Here is an 18,075-nt window from a genome sequence, read left to right as displayed (position 1 = left end):
TGGGGAGTCCCTAGGACACCCCTGGGTCACGGCACAGAGGGTGCTGTGTGACCCATATCACAAAAATACATGAGGCCCTATGGAGTAAAAGACCCCATAGCCCATTCAACACAAGGTTTAACCAAGAAAACACACTTCAACATGTCCAAGAGTGAGGGTAAAAGAGTCTCACTCTTGGCAGGAGAAAAAAATTAAACCCCAGAAATCCAGCAAAGCTGCTGGGGGACTCACTAGGTAGGGAAATTCAGCCTAAACAGAGAATTCTCCCTAACAGGGCCATCTTAAAGGAAATCAAAGATTGGAAAGGACGAGACAGAAGGCCTAATAGAAGCAACATTCGTTTTACTCCTATTTGAAAAAAGCAAGCATCCCAGGGAAGTCAAAACACGTTTCTCAAAACTATTCAAATTGGTGCCATCAAAGTTCCCTGAGATGCTATCATTCCACCGACCAAAGAACAGTGCTCTAAGAGAGGCATAGCAAGCAGTTGTCAAAGGTAAAGGATGAATATACCAACCTAGCCCCTTATCCCCGTGTTGCGGTAAATTTGAGCAGACCCAATAGTTAGATTTATTAAAAATGGCATGTGTAGCATTCACGATGAGCAGTAAAGTGGTATTGTGGGTCCTTTGTCTGTGCTGGGAATCCCTAAGGGATAAGGTATGCAAATGCACAAAGGGAGTAGAAACAATGGGTGCACTTTCAGTAGGCAACAAAAGTTCTAAAGAGTTAGTTTCCTCGAGGTACCACAATCCTAAGGCAGCGACTATTAAAAAACCAAATATCATTATAAGAAAACAGCAATACGTTTTTGGGGCCCAGGCATTTTGTCCATTGTCCCGGTTGGTCACCCCCTTATTTACAAGTCCCATACGAGCGGTAGCGGTGGCAGGCATCTTAGTCTTCACACGGACACTCCAAAGTTTGTTGCTGGCGACCTCTCGGTCTAGCGACTTCTTAGTCCTTCCACAACCCTAGCCAACAGAATCCCCTTTCTCAAATTTGGGCAAAAAGCAAGCCCTCCATGACTCTTTTCCTTCTCCGAATGCACAGCCGAACGGTGCCGTAAGTCTATCTTCGTGGTCGTAGATTATATCGTACTTTTCCTGGTACTGATTGATCCGGAAACAATATGTCGTTACTTCCTGCTGGAAGCAACGTGTCGGAGGCAAGGGAAGGGGCTGAATTTGAAACAGCAGTTTCTGGGTGCAAAATTTGTGGAGAGGGCGGAGACAAAATGGCAGCTTCCCCAAGCCTCCCGGGCTCAGAGATTCTCCGACACACTGTGTGCTGCTTACTGCTTTGGGATCATTGGTTGCAGCATCAGCAAGGGGTTCTGTTTCTTTTGTAACGTGCGGCACAGGGTGAGGAAGTTTCTTGATGTGGGACGCGTGGATCCAGTTCTTTCACCCAGCGACCCGCACCGCTGTCTGGGGGACCACCAGGACTTGGAATGGGCCACGCCAGCGCGGCGCGAGGCAAGAGGTGCGCTCAAAAGCTTTGACGAGCACCCAACTCACAGGCCGTATGCTGTGGCTGGGGCCCTCGTATCGCGCAGGTAAAGCTTCTCGTACCTGGTAATAAATCAAATACAGGTTTTTAGTCAATTGGCTACAATAATCTGAAAGTAGTACATTTTCAACATTTCTTAACAAGTTACATTTAGGAAGGTTCCAAATATTGGCAGGTCTCCCCATTACCACCTCAAATGGAGAGAGCCCAGTCTTAGTTTGAGGGGTTGTGTGCATAGATAACAACACGATCGGTAAGGCGTCCTGCCATTTTAGTTTGGTTCCGGCACACGTTTTAGCGAGCTTGTTCTTGATGATACCGTTGTGTCTTTCTACTAGTCCGGCGCTCTGAGCATGTCTGGCCGAATGGTACCGTTTGTCAATTCGTAATGCTGTACATATCTGTAGAATTACAGCGGCGACAAAATGTGGACCATTGTCCGACCAGATAACTCTTGGCAAACCGAACCGTGGGAAGTATTCTTTTAACATGATTTTTGCAGTAGTCATAGCTGTAGCATCTTTAACAGGGAAAGCCTCAACCCGTTTACTAAAGGCACATATAACCACCAGTACATATTTCTTATCGCATCGTTCCATTTCAATGAAATCAAAGTGGATCACTTCAAAGGGGACAGAGGGTGGCCCAAAACTACCCCTTGGAGTTACTGTCCCCTTTCCCATGTTGTGTTGCAGGCAAATCATGCACTCCCGGACGTAGCGCTGGTCAATTTTCAAAATTTTGTCATTTACCCAAACCTTCTGTAACATTTTTGTCATTTTCTGGGCACATACATGCGTAGGACCATGGGCCATGATGACCATCATCATGACATACGCGTCAGGGAGTAGCCTTTTCCCTTCTACTATGTCCACCCAACACCCGTCATCAAGTTTCCCCAAGCCTTCAGCCCACCTTTTGGATTCTTCTAACGTGGCATCAGCTTGGATATCCCGTACAGACCCAACACCCTCATCTATTGTATAAGCATCTACAGATTCCCTTGAAACATACATCTCCGTAAGGAGATCGGTAGCAGTTTGCCTAGCTATCTGATCAGCGAAAGCATTCCCTTTCCCTATATCATATGTAATCTTTCGATGTGCTGCACATTTCATAACTGCTAACTGAGTAGGGAGCGCAAGCGCTGAGAGTAGTTGTACTATTAGGGAGCCATGTTGCATTTTGGTGCAATGCAAAGTTAGGAACCCTCTCTCTGACCAAAGTCTCCCAAAGTTGTGGACCACCCCAAAGGCATACTGACTATCAGTATATATATTTACTGCAAGCCCTTCGGAAAGTTCGCAAGCTCGGGTCAATGCTATAATCTCTGCGGCCTGCGCAGAATTATGCGTGATTCTCTTAGTTTCCACAACCTTGCTCAATGTAGTGATCGCATAAGCAGCTGTGGATGTACCATCCGGAAGTTTGAAGCAGGAGCCATCACAAAACAGCTCTCCTTGCAGATTATCCAAGGGAGTATCTTTCAAATCAATTCTACCCTTTGTCTCTTGTTCGGTCGTATACAAATAATCATGTGGCACTTCATCGCCGCAAGTAGTATCTTGCGGGAAAGGTAGGAGTTCAGCCGGATTAAGGACACAACACCTCATAATTTGAATGTGAGGAGCAAACAAGATCAATTCATACCTTGTCAACCGTGCAGAAGTGAGGTGTTGCGTTTGAGTTCGGTTCGGTGGAACATCTACAGAGTGAGGCACCATCAGGGTTAGATCATGGCCTAGGACCATTCCCTCACTCTGTTTTACAGACGCGGCAGCAGCAGCGACAGCTCACAAACATCTTGGCAAAGCGCATGCTACAGGATCAAGGACGGAAGAAAAGTAACCGCACAGCCTATTCTTCCCTCCATGTTCCTGCGTTAATACAGCCAAATCACATCCATCACATTCATGCACAAACAACACAAAGGCCTTTTCATAGTTTGGTGTGCCCAAAACTGGTGCAGAGCATAATGCAGTCTTAAGCAAGTCAAACGACTGCTGGTGTACCGCGTTCCATGGCAGTGGCGAATAAATGCCCTTCTTCGTCAAAGCCAACATTGGTTTGATCAATAGTGAAAAATTCGGGATCCACAACCTACAGTAAGAAGCCATACCTATCAAGGCCCTAACTTCCTTCTGTGTATTTGGGACAGACATACCGGAAATGTGTTTTATTCTTTCAGGTGTCAATCTTCTTCCCTCCTTTGACAGGAGATAGCCTAAATAGGCGACCTCCTGACAACAATATTGACATTTTTTAAGCGAAGCTTTGTGACCATGCTTAGCTAAATGGATAAGTAATAACACAGTGCCCTCCTTACAGGCACTCTCGGAGTCAGCAGCTAGAAGCAAATCATCAACGTACTGAAGCAAGGTACAGGTAGAGGGCAATTCAAGTTGTTCTTTCAAAGCGTAACCCTGAGGCGCACGAGTAAATGTAAACGAGCGGCCCCCTAAGGTGAACGCGAAAACATTTCTACTATCCTTGTGTATAGCAATACTAAAGAACGTATTCTTTAAGTCCACAACACTAAAGTAAGTAGCTGTAGCTGGAATCATGGTTAGGATTGTCGTTACATCAGGCATAATTGGAAATTGTGGTGCCACAACTTTGTTAATGGCACGTAAATCAATTATGAAACGGAATGGAATTGCATTATCGCCTTTCTTGTACACGGGTAAAATCGGACTGTTACACAAACTTCCTGAAATTTCTTCAATCACCCCGCGATGCATAAAATCGGAAACAATGCATTTCAAAGCTTGCTCGCCCTCAACTGAAATTTTATACTGAGGAATGCGTGGTAGCTCAATTCCATGTTTCAAAACTATCTTGACAGGCTCAATCTGTAAAACATCGACATCATTGTCGGTCAAGTGGCACAGCGAGTAGAGCGCTCGCTTTGACACCCGTGCAGAGCCTGTTAACGCAGGTTCGAATCCCGGCGGGGCCAAACTCAGCCTTTCATCCTTCCGAGGTCGATAAATGAGCACCACACACCGTGGGTAATAATAAGCAGCGCTCGGATACCTGAGGGTTTGTAGCGCTATATAAAAGCCTAATTATTATTATAATTATTATTGTCGTCGACGGCCCACAAGCTCTCTGGTACATTAAAGCATTCTGGAGGCAAAGGTCTAGTCAAGAAAGTTGCTGTGGTGAAATCGTCAAGCGCACTCCATCAGAAGAACAATAAATCACTATTTAATTCTTTTAACAGGTTCAACCCCAGCAAGTTCTCTCCGCAATCCGAAGTCAACAGAAACGGACAATGGTCTGTAAAGGGACCCAAAGAAATAGGTACTGGCATAGAAACCGGACAAACAACTGGTGTACCAGAAATCCCTACAGAAACATTGGTTTGCCCTGACAGTGGAATGTTTGGAACCTGTGAATGATCAATGGAACACTTCTGTGCTCCAGTGTCTATCAAAAACTGTTGTTTCCTATTTCCCACAACCATTTCAACGCAGGGACCTCTCTGATTGACGGGAATAGGTGTGGGTTCCAAACCCTGCTTTGGGCAATCCTAACGAAATAGAATATCATCAAAAGGAAGCTCTTCAGATAAATATGCAGCGGAAGGATGATCAAATATGTTCCTGGTGTCCACACTCGGAGTCTGATTGTCCTGCGAAAAAGGTTGCTGAGGGTCCTGTGTAAACTGACCTCTACCAGGGCCCCCTACATCCAGGCGACCTCTGGATCACCTACCCATATTACTGAATGCATTATTTGACCTTTGTTGAAGGACGGGGCATTGTGCTTGCCAATGACCCTCTCGACGACAATAAGCGCACTGGTTAATGTTCACAGGACCCAAGGGCCCATTCCCCTGCAGGACATACTGACCTCTAACCTGACCCCCTCTGTGGCCCCTAACAATTTGCTGCAATAGCACTTTAGTTTTTAAATCGCCTTTCCGTTTTTCAAGCCTATCCTTTTCATTATTGACACGGTTCTCGTAGTACTGAGCCATGTGCAGTACTTCTGATTGTGATTTCGCCTGCCAAGCGCTCTCAGAAGACATAATTTGTGACTGGATGTCAGGCAGCAATCCACGTACAAATTTGTCCACAAATGATCTTTTCCCAGACTCTGTGCCTAAGTCTTGTCTACTGAAATCCGAGAATACCTGTAGCACCCTCAGACTTTCCTTGGACACAGGCCGTAAGCTTGTCCCAAATAATTCTCTTTTTGGGAATTATGGTTTTTAATTTAGCAACGATTCTGTCAGGCAAAGTTAATATCACCTGAGGCGGTCTTTCACCAGCTGGCCTTTCCCCATCGAGTCTAGTTATATTCACCCATGTATCTCCCAACCCGGGTACATCGTCTATAGTTCTAACCTGTTTCCACAAATCTACGGGCAGGAGTACAGGAAACAACAAATAAATGTCGCCTAGGGTGAACACTGAAGACTGCAAAACGGACTCTATCTCTTTATAGAACCCTTTCGGATTTTTCCTAATGTCGGGAATGGATTGTCTAATAGTGTTCACTTCCTGTCGTGAAAACGGGACGTGAACAAACTGCGATACATAATGTGCAGGAATGTCCACAGCAGGTGTACCTGCTGCAACATTAGCAGGAATCTCAACCTTTGGGACAAATGTCGGAGGTACCTCGCTCAAAGGCAACTGAGATATAGGCAACTCCGAACGCTTACTAAGCAACAGAGCCAAGTTGAGCGCTTAAGCAGTCGAAGAAGTGTCAAGTGAAAAAGCTCTCTTATAAATGCTTAACTCTGTGGGAGAACTAATCTTCCTTTTTACACACTCATCCTACAGGTACTCTACCATTACCTGTATCACTTTCCTCTGCATTTCTAGCGTATATTCACTATATGCCATATACCTCAACTGGAGTTATCGATATGTCTGAAATCCATCTAATCGCGTCTTTCTTACAAATTCGCATTTCCTCACATATCGGTTTACGACACGGAAGGAACCGTTTCTGTACATACATATTTTCCTCTTCGTCATCCTCATTCTGTAACTTTTCTAACTCCTTTCTATACCCAAACAACCTCTCGACATGCTCATTTACCTTCTCCACAGTGTCTCTAGAAAGCGCTAGAGTATTTTGATCCCTTAACCCTTGCGGAAGATCCGCATTATTTAATCTTTCCCACATTATACATAACTGAATCCCTAAACCTTCAATAAAAACATTTTTCTCAGGAAAATTATCCGCATTACAAAGGGTGGCAAAAACGCTAGATTGATCATCCTTCTCCATACAATGCTTAGCCCATGCAATTAACTCACGTTTCTTCTCCGGTGGTACGGTATTGCGAGTGACAACCTTTGTTCCTGTACCTTGATCGATTACAAGCGGCTCAGGACCACTTGGAAGAGGAGGGAGCAGGTGTATTTGATGGAGATATTATAACTGGTGCGATAAAAAGAGATGCGGGAGCTGGAGGAAGGGGAACATTAGGCGGAGCAAGAACAACAGGAACAACAACAGGTGGAGCAGGAATAACAGGAGGAAGAGGCAAAGCAGCAGGAAGAGGAACATACAGAGGTGGCGCAGAGGCACCAGGCCTTCGTTCATTTAATATTTTGTCAATAAACTCATCAGAAATATGAAGATCTTTAGAAGGATAGATTTTCGGAATACCGAGTGAAAAAGCCCTATCCATATTTTTAGTCGCCTCAGACTGTTTGTCCTGATCATATAACAACGCTTTTTCAGCGTTCGTTTTATGATGGCGTACATGTTTCTCTCTACTTTTAAGTTGTTGAAATGCTTCTTTTTTCCAATTCTGCAAAACATCGAATGCTGCAGGTCTATCTTTTTTCTTTAATAAAATTGACTCAATACGAGGGATTTCAAAACTACCATTGATTGGCCACTGAAGTTCAGAGGCATGTCTGGTTTGTCTGTGCCAAATGTCATTAAATACTATACTTCCAATGCCATGCTTACAGTAAATAGTACATGCCGGCAACCCCTCCTGTGGTGCGGGACGGCTAAATTCCAACGATTGTCTATCACTGCGGAATAATGCCCTAAAGCAGGTAGACAATTTCCCAGGCATATCTCAAATTCTTGGTGTTACCTGGTCAATAATTGTGTCTGCAGATACAATGCGCCAAAATTCAAATTGTCAGGGTTAAATTAAGAATCGGGTCACGACTCACCTGACCAAACCTAAGGAGGTCCAATCGGATTTCTAAGAATCTTACCCAACTAATCTTACCTTGTGTATGGTGATTTAGGCAAATCTGCCCGCCTCGTTAAGTGGACCCTTGTCAAGATACCGTCTCGGACCACACGCTTATCGTCCAAGGATTGGGTCGTGCAGCGCTGCTGAGGTGTCGCGTCTCGTTCAGGGGGCCCCTTATGTCACACTGTCTGATCCCGGTCTGATAGCGTGCGTCAACCGTCAATAATCCGGCATCAATCTTGAGAGTCCCTATTCGGGCGCCAACTGTGAAAACAATCAAAATATCGAGGCTGAGTACCCCAAAAGGAAATACACCAAACACAAAGTACTTTATTTTATACTGAATCCAGTTAAAAAACAGAGCAAAATCAGAAGGCTATCGGCCCTCAGTACAACACAACGAACACCAGCATGGTTCAATGTGTTCAGTGAGAGACATTGTACAATAGAATGCATTCACTTTTTATACATCTGGTGGGCATGATGTCCAGCCCCACTTCAGGTTAATATTCCTTTTAATACATCACCGATCTAGGGTTTGTGCCAAGTCTCAAACAACCGCATATAACTGGTTTGCCTTTAATACATGTATCAACAAGCCTATGCAATAACTGTGTATTCTAAGTTTTTCCATGCAGGCCTTCTCAAACATTAATACAATGTAGTTAAACAGATGTTCTACGTTCAGTATTTGAATACATTGTTTCAACATATGCTCGTGGATTCGTTTCATTGCACGAGTAATTCCTTTTACACACAGGTCAACGAAGGACAAGGGCCCTCATTACGACCCTGGCGGAAATCGAAAAACGATGGCGGAAATGTAATACCGCCATCGAATACCGCTCGGTGCGATTATGACCCGTCACCGTAAAGTACGATGCCATTAGCGACACCGTAGTGAACGCCAACGCTAACTGCACCAAGTACGCGCACGCGCGCCATGCAAAACCTTAATTACCACCATGGCGCAACGGTACGCGAATTCTGACCCTAGCGGACATTTACTTAACGCCATCAAGCATGGCGGAAAGTACCATTCCGCCATGGTGAGAATTACGGCATCGTGAACCAACCGTAAATGGCCCTACTGAGTGCCTGTACACCACTCCCTGCCCACATTGCACAACTCCTCGTAGGTGCAATGAAGTTACACAATGCAACCAGTGAAATGTACAAGTCACCCATGCATGCCAACGAACAAATGAATGTAGGGGCTCTAAGTGCCTTGTGAGTGGCCATCCATATTTAGCATGTCACCATTGCCGTACTGATGCAGCACAGGCATGTGAAGGTCCAAGTACAGCAATATGAACTGAAACATGAGACAAAACAACAGGCCCCCATCGCTTGACACCAGTGTAAGGCAACATTCAAAGCAGTATCCTGAGGGAGACTGCACCAGCCCTGTACTCTTGCCAGTAAACAAACCAACCATCAGCATAAGCATGTACCACACAAGTTGGCAGAGTGACTGAGCAGCCAGGCTCATCTCAAGAGGGGCCAATGGGAGCTGCAGGGCACAGATGGCACGAATACAGAAGCTATTCCAATGGACATGACCTCAGTCTCCCTCCAAGAAACGCACGCAAACACAGGCACCTGTGACCAGCCATTTTCTGATAATCACATCATTCCACCAATCCACCTGGCTGACCGGCATCTGTTACACAAAAGCTAATCCCCCGCCCCTGAGCATGACATCATTAAAACAGTCATAATGGCAGCCCCTATCCCTGACCTTACTGGGCTTCGTAGGCAAACGCGGCCAGTACAGTACCACGCAACTATACTCATAAGCCGGAACCCAATGCAGATCTTCTCACAATACATCGCTCCACAAATAGGAATATGCCACATTACTTGCAAAGAATAACGCTACACGGTTAATATCAGAATAAAAATTTAATGCACATCAAATTCACCAAGCCCATACAGCTATTGGGTCATAAACTCCAAAATACTTTTTCATTACTGTGGGCTGCATCCGCAATAAATGACCAGCTTCTTCTTGTGTGACGCCCTGTTCCTTCATGGTACATAGGGGCTACATTCACGTTCAAAAAGGCAACATGGAAGCGCCTAGAACCGCAGGGCCGTCCCATTAGGTAGGCACTAGTCCAGCTGAAAGGTTGATATGTTGCTCCTAGCCACTAGTACTGCGTAAGGGCATGTGGCCCATTGGCGATCGTCCCATAAGATCGTAATGGTGCTCCACTGATTAACTCGAAGCAGCAGGTGTCGGGAGTAAAAGCCATCTGCAGGAGTGGCATACAGATGGCAGCGGTAAAAGGAGAGGAGATACCTGTCACCCAAATTAAATGAAAAAGAATAGTATGGGCATCAGAACTTCATTTGTATTACTCACTTCAATGATCACACTAAATCTACAGCCATATGCATGCTAGCCCACTCAAAAGGATTTTTTCCACCCAAAAATCACTTGCGAATCATAACTATATAAATCGAGGTGAAAACACTATTACAAACAAGTGTTTGTGTGCATGCGTCTGTTAAAACAGAATCCGTTAGATGGGATTAGTAACGTGCATAGACACAAGTGTTTGAAGGCGCGTCGAGACAGGGAGGGTTCAACAAGGGCAGATAGACGATGGTCCCACTATGGCAGCTCTGCATCACATAGCGCAGGGGAAGGCGATAGATTCCAAAAAGCCATGTACATGGCAAACTCTCAATTAAATCATCTGTCCATGCATCCATACATCATTCCCTCATCCCGGTATAAAAACGCCTGATTATTTACTCACATAACATTTGAAATTTCCATTGAGTCTGTGCGTAATGCAGTCTGCAAAATCCACTGTGCTCCAGCCCGGAATTCTAGTGTTGTGAAGTAACATGTATTTGGGAACGTCCTGCCTTATCGTCCACTACGCTATTGCGCATCCCATACTATTCATATCAATCATTGCATTCTCGCCATGGCCCCTGTCCCAAGGACATTAAACAATAGAACGTTATATTTGCAGTCAGACCTGTGGGCGTCTCCTCGCCGCTAGCTGAAAACCGAAAGCGCTGTCCTTCGAATTCCTCATTTGCAACATCACGTCGAAAAGGCATCTGTGACCGCTTGAAATCACAAATTCATCCATGTAGTGCGGCAGTGTGTGAAAATGGCAACTGGCTTCACTCACAAATGGGACGCCCCGCCCGTCGGTGAACCTCGGTACAGTGCTGCATGAGGGTCCACCGTTAATCGAGTACTACATTCCACTGACCCTTCACAAGTTTGTTCGCGACTGCAAAGATAGTATGTGAAACAATGGGACCATAGCAGAATGAACATATAAACCAATATTTCACTGCCATCGGGATTAAATACATGATTGTAATAGCAAGATGACATGCGTCAAATTGCAGCGTTGTGTGCGGGACCTGCTCGCCCAAAGGGGATTGCAGCTGGCACAGGTGGAATGAATCACCACAGGTGGAGGCTATACAGCCTGAAAACACATAAATTGCACACCCAACCCCCTCATCAACCACACCCACTCCAAAATGCTACCGGCAGGACTAGCGATGTTGGCCCTGGGGGACCTGATAGCACTGCAAGTACTCCAACTTCAAGAAGAAGACGAACACCAACTACTACAACAACCGGCCGCACAGAGGAGACGCAGGAGGAGGAGGAGGGCAAGGCAGGGCCAGCAAGGCCCACCAGTACAGCCACTACCACCACGCAGGCAGCCCGCAATCCCACGCCTCCGAGCTCATCCGTTCAACCTCACTGCTGAGCAGATCCACACCCTCTACCGTTTGGACCGGGACACCATAACCGCCATTGTGAACATGACACACGCTGACCTTGTCAGCATGATAGATAGCCCAACCGCCATCCCACCCCTACTGAAGGTGGTGTCTGTACTCCACTTCCTGGCCACAGGCACCTACCAGCACACAGTCGGACAGTTGCATGGCATTTCACAGCCACTGTTGTCACGGACACTATTGCAAGTGCTCGATGCCCTCCTGAAGCACGCAGACGACTACATCTCTTTACCACGCTCGGAGCAGGAGATTACAAACACAAAAGTGGGATTCCATGCACTTGCCGGCATACCGGGTTGCATTGGTGCCATCGACTGCACCCATGTGGAATTGGTTGTCCCACATGCCATGGAGGTCCAGTACTGCAACCGGAAACAATATCATTCTCTTAATGTACAGATGGTGTGTGACTCCAACAGGATCTTTACACATTGTTGTGCCCGATTTCCCGGATCAACCCATGATTCTATGGTCTTGAGGAACTCTACAATACCACGCTACATGGAGCGACACGCAGGGAACAGATCCTGGCTACTCGGTGAGTCTCATTTCATGCATGATAATGTGGGGTATGTGATGCGGCAATGACCTGGCAGGAAGGGAGGGGGGATGCGTACGTAGCAATGTCATTCCACAAACATCCTTTATTGTCCACATAGAGGTGATGCCGGGTATCCACTGAAGAGATGGCTCCTTACACCACTCCGGAACCCACAGAACCAGCATGAGGAGGACTACAACCATGCCCACTCACGTACCCGTGTAGTCCTAGAACAGGCATTCGGCCTACTGAAGGCTCGTTTCCGCTGCCTCAGCAGGTCTGGCGGGGCACTCCTGTACCGCCATGAGAAGGTTGCAAAGATCGTCATGGCATGTGTCATGCTACACAACATGTGCGTACGTAGAAATGTGCCCATGCCCCCTGACGCAGAACTGCAAGCACCTGAAGATGGTCATGATGAGGGTGGGGATGTGGCAGCACCTCAAGGTGTCCGCGAGGCACAGGAGGCCCGTGAAATTCGTCAGAATATCATAGATTCATGCTTCTAGCACTCACGCCTGGTGGCTGATACATGGACACGGGACTTGTGGCACTGTGTGTCTGGAACATGCACAATGTGGACTGTACGCCTATAAAGCCCTCGTACACAAAGATCAATGTCCACACATCTCATTGGATGATTATGAAATGTTTATAGCATATGTGAAATTATATTACACACCCCATCGACCCGCCACCCAAGAAAGCCCAACACCCCCCTCCACCCTCCTACCTCCCCCCGAACACCAGTGTCCAAAGATGCTCATTGTCAGTGGGCAGACGCTATTGCAAGCCCCCTCTCCGGGTATCAGGGGCACCCCTGCCTGTGGAGCGCAGGTTCCTCCCAGATCTACGTTGGGGGCTGCCCTGGACGGAACTTGCAACGGATGATGTCTCTGCCTGCTCACGTCCATGCATGTCCCTAAGGGTTTGTGAGAGCTCAGTGAGCACACGGCGCACAGCGGCAAGTTCACCACATACGTCTTTGGACGTCGCATGCAGTTCCCCCCTCAGGCTCTCGGTGCTTCTCTCCATTTGTACCCTTAGTGTCTCTGTACTTCTCTCCATTTGTACCCTTAGTGTCTCTGTACTTCGCTCCATTTGTGCCCTAAGTGTCTCAGTAGATGTTTCTATGGCTGCCTTAGAACCCCTACATTCATCAGCATGCTCCTTGAGGAGCGTGGCCAGTTGCTGCTGTTGCACGATCACCTGGTCGAGGGACTGTTGCCTCTGCTGGGTCATGCCCATTTGCGGTGGTGTCACAGAGGGGCTGATCACCTCATGTTGCCTTGCCACAGGGTTTGTGGGGGATGGCCAGTCGTCTTGTGGGTGCCCCTGCGTGGTATCCTCATGGTGTACGGGATGAAACAAACAGGGGGATTGAGACAGGTCATGGATGGGTCCTACATCGACAGCACCGTTGTCTGTGTCGGAGCATGCTGGCATTAATGCAGTGTCACCTATGGTGCTGCTGCCACCAGAAGCAGTGCCTTCTGTGGCATCCATTGGGGGGACCTGTGGTGGTGCTGCTGTTGTGGGCATGCTGGCTGCTGGGGTGCCTGTTGAAGTCCCCTCCTGTGTGCTGCCACTTGATTTGTGCTGCTGCCGTGTCTTGATCCGTGCAGCTGAGGTGGAGGGTCTTTAGCCGTTGGTCTTGGCCCTCTTTGCAGGTGTGCTGGTAGGGGTGTCCTGAAGCTCGTCGTTTGAATCGGACCCTGTGGTGGAGTAAAGGAGGGCGAGCGTTATATATGGGTCTGTGGAAATTGGAATGGCAATGTATCACATGCATTGGGGTGGTACCTGAGGGTGATTTGGGTCAGGGCCTTGGAGGTGGTTTCATTTTTGTGTGGATTGAGGATGCAGTTGTTTTGCAGCCTGCAGTTAGGGTGTGCATGCTGCACGCGTAGAGGGTGTTTTTAGAATTTTTAATTATTTATGTATTTAATGTGACTTTTAGAGTGCGCTATCAGGCCAATGTATGTGGACGTTCTCCTGGATATGTGTTTCTGTTGCACTATGTGGACACATGGTACTTCACATGATTGGACATTGTGGATTTAGCATTGTTTTATTTGGCCCACCTACCTGATTCTTCGGATGTCTGCACTCCTTTCTCCATCCCTCCGACTCCCTCTATACTCTCCATTCCAATGGTGGAGGCACAGATTTCTTCCCAGGGGGTCAACTTGATGGGTGATTCCGATCCTCCCCCGGTAGCTGTGGCAATGTTACGGTTGGCTGATAGTATGCTCCGTACGCGTATCCGCAAGTCGTCCCATCGCTTTCTGCATTGCTGTGGGTTGCGGGGTGCGGTCCCCACCGCACTTACCCGCTGTGCCACCAGGGCCCATATGGCCTTCTTGTTCGCAAGTGCCGTCCTCGTCATTTGCGTCGAGAAGACTACGGCAGCATTCTCCTGGAGGGTCTCTGAGCACGGTGAGTTCCTCATGGGAGAAGTGGACCTGCCGCTTGCGGTCGCACGCTTTTTTAGCAACTTTTCCCATTTTGATTGTTTTAACTAGGGTGGCTAACGGGTTGGGATGTGTCTCGGGGTCGGATTTTTCATGGTTGTGTTGGGATTCGGATTTTATAGGTGTACGGCGTGCTGTTTCCCGTTCCGGCCCCATGTTTTTACTTCTGTTTCCGTATATTTACGGTCACCGTATTTTGCCATTACCGCTCATTACGGTGACCGCTATGATGGGTGGCGGAATTGCACCTAGGGCGCCGTACGACGGCGGTGAGGGGCGTTTTGGGGACATTTCCGCCATCGCGGACTTTGCACTTCCGCCATGGCGTAATGCTCGTGCCCGATGGGTCAGAATTAGCCGCACTTTACTCGATCGTGCAATGGCGGAAACGCTATTTACGCTATGGCGGTCAGGTCAGTTACTTTCCGCCAGGGTCGTAATGAGGGCCAAGGTCTCAGTTCACGACATCAACAAGTGGCCTGCAGGCAAGTTACACATTAGCTATGTACAGATGTCAAGACGGCCATGTTGTATTCTGGAATGACATCGTCCACCATTTTAACTCGCAGGGTGACTTTTACAAAGCGAATCCTAAAATGGCGGTTTGGCCTAAAATGGCGGCTTACATGGATTTAAGGGCAGGACCTTGCAACACGGATTTCTTTCGTAAGCGACTTTCGAGCAGCTTGGCGTAGGCCAATATTAATATATTTATTACAATAGGAGGCACGATATACTTTCTCTTTCGACAGCCTGAGTGTGAGAGACTTGCAGACACACTGGTGCTCTCTTTTCTCCTGGTCATGAGATACTAGGGGCCCTGTTTTGGGCTAGTGTTTGATCTACAATACAGTTCTCCAAGTCGGAATCTGTTTACCGGAGAATTGTTCATTGGCGCTTTGAAATCTGACATGATTTCATGTTGGAGGATTTCCTCAAGCATGACTTCTGTGTATGTGATGGGTGATACCCCTGTAGGGTGTTCCCTTATACCAGTGAGGTCATCCCTTGAAGACCTATGGCTTCTCCTAGCAAGGGAGATTGGTGACTGACCTTCTACATGCAAGGCCTGGTGTGTGATAGGCTGCATAGGGTTACCCGTGGCCAGATTGGTGAATTGAGCTGTGGACAGGACGGGCTCCATAGCTTTTGTGTGTTCTGAACCCTCCACTAAGATCTTTTCGCTGGCTGGGGAGTGCTTTTTCTTGGTCATCGATGAGGGGGCCGTCGACGACTCGTGCCCCGTTGACGACCTGCGCTTCTCTTTAGTTGAGTAAGACCCTGACAACAAGTTTTTTTTTTTTGTTTGTTTCGTAAACAAGGATTTTGCTGTAGACTACTTGTCTGTGCTCTCCTCCCTCATCGGTGAGTCCGTCCTGGACAAGTGCGTAGACGTCGATGCCGTCGGTTTATGGGAGCCCTTACTCTGTGGGCGATCCGAGGATAACCATATCTTGAACATTGTCATTGTCGATTGGACCGTCGATGGCTTCTTCGTGGACAGTGAGTTATCGTGGCCCTTGCTGAGTGGGCGACTGTTGGACTGCCTGCTCTGTCCCGTTGCCGACCTTGCCCTTTGCTTTGAAGTACTGGAGGTCTCACCTTGTTTAGAGCCTGCCTCCTGCGTTTTATGCCTTTTGACAGGTCTCTCTTCTGACCTGGATCTGTGGCCGAGCGGGGGATGCTTTTTAGAGGAAGTTGGAGACCTGACACACCTTGAAGAGCCAGCTTCCGAGGCTGGGTAAATATCTTAATTGAGCCAAAAGATTAGGCAACGCTCCCTGAACCCTTGACCGATTTCGTAGTCCTTTGATTAATGTTTGCGGTACAGGCAGAAAATGCAGTCCTTCATAGACGTTTTTCAAGTTGCAAGTTCCACAGGTCCTAAACAAGGATTTTTTAGGTGTCTGAGTTTCCAGGGTCGTCGCCGACGTGTCTATAGGATAATTGTAGAGTATTTGTGATTTTGTCGAAAAAGGATTAACTTTTATTATTTGAAAAGAAACTTCTCTCTCTGGAGAGGCGAACACGAGGACTCCTACCAGCAAAGAAGACTGTTGAAATCGAAGGGGTAGCTGCAGGGGCGGAGCTAGACACTTGACGTCCTATTGGTGGGGACCAAAAGCACCCACAATAATGTGGGTAGGACACTCAAGGGGGGGGTCATTCCGAGTTTGGAGGTAGCTATGGTGCTATTCGCATCATGGTTGCCTCCAACTCCAGGTCCGGGTCTGGTGTCTCTGAATGGGGACTTGCTGGGTCATTACAACCTTGGAGGACCCGGTAAGTCCCCATTCAGAAAACCATTCCCATTTGAGCCCCTATAGGGCTCAATGGGAATGGGGAAGGAGATAATAACGGGCCCGCAAATTGCAGGCCCGTTTTTAGCTCCATGGTCCCTTAACGGGTCCCACTAAGGAGCCGTTCCTGGTGGGACCCGCTAAGGGACCTCGGAATGTGGCGGTAGGGGGTTAACGGCACTGGCATCTTTACTGGTGCCGTTAACCCCCTATCGCCATACTCTGAATGAGGCCCACGGTGTCTAAAGTTTTAATTTAGGAAATGTATCATAATATAAGTAACCAGGGATTTCCAACCTGTCGAGGGGGAATATTCACAGCATGTGAATATATGAAAGGTCCAATGTTAGAATATAGCAGTTAACCTATATTGGAATTAAGTAATTTCTGTTAAGGAGATTAGCAGTTCTGACCAACTAGGGCAAAGTAATTTACCCTAAGGATTTTAGCAGCTGCGATTGAGTACATTCGAGTAATTTACAGTTTAAAAATTAGCAGTTGAGTATCTGTAAAATGTAGTAATTTATGTTAAGGACATTAACAGTTGTTTTAATAGAGTATTTTATATTAAGGAGATTAGCAGTGCGATTAGGGCAGAGTCCATTCTTCTTTGGTGATTAGCTGCTGGGTATGAGTAGGGCCGAATAATTTATAATAAGGAAATTAACAGTTGCTAGTAAGTTTGAATACTTTATACCTAGGAGAATAGGATCCGAGATTGAGTAGAAGAGAGCACTTTGCTCTATAGGGATTAGCAGTTGAACACAACTACAGTGGTCAGCAGAACATTTTTAAAAGTCTGTTAATAAGGGAATACAACATTGTATCTTATCTCCTCAACCTCAATAATGTGGTTTTGTGGTGTTGCAGGTAATTGGATTATAAGGGAGGTTGAAGGCCTTGGGTTAAGGGCCCTTCGTAATGCTGTGAAATAGTATTTCCAAAACCAGTTTTGTATATAATCCATTGTCTCTGATCCTTATTATGTTATTTCTCACTTGTGTTCTTCCCATTGCCTGGTTTTATTTAATTTCTCCCCATCTCCTCCCAGGAGTGAGAAGGAATTCTGGATCAAAGCCAAGTATGTGGACAAGCAGTTTATCAACAAGCTGCCCGAAGCTGGAGCGCGTCCTTTTAGGCACATTGCACGGAGGAGCCACGGGAACATGGTAGACAAGCCTATTGTCCGTCCTGTTGACCGACCGCCAAAGCCTCCTTTGAAACCCAAGCCAGGATCTTTGGCTAGACCCCCAGGTTGGTGTGCTTCTTTTAAGGAAA

The 18,075-nt window shown here is 47.0% G+C and overlaps 1 protein-coding gene across 4 annotated transcripts in view; it reads left to right on the top strand.

Moving 5' to 3' along the window:
• Window positions 1-18,075, top strand: part of ACAP1 (ArfGAP with coiled-coil, ankyrin repeat and PH domains 1) — a 671,900-nt gene that overhangs the window by 509,112 nt on the left and 144,713 nt on the right. For all 4 annotated transcript variants that reach the window (XM_069645604.1, XM_069645612.1, XM_069645621.1 and 1 more), the window contains one exon: window positions 17,849-18,051. In XM_069645604.1, coding sequence (XP_069501705.1) covers window positions 17,849-18,051 — 203 coding nt within the window. The remainder of the gene's footprint in view (window positions 1-17,848; window positions 18,052-18,075) is intronic.

This window comes from Ambystoma mexicanum, chromosome 1p (assembly GCF_040938575.1).
Source record: "Ambystoma mexicanum isolate Mex_15411 chromosome 1p, UKY_AmexF1_1, whole genome shotgun sequence".
Classification (NCBI taxonomy): domain Eukaryota; kingdom Metazoa; phylum Chordata; class Amphibia; order Caudata; family Ambystomatidae; genus Ambystoma; species Ambystoma mexicanum.
Note: the sequence above shows the minus strand (reverse complement) of the source record. Positions and strands in the feature narration are given on the sequence as shown.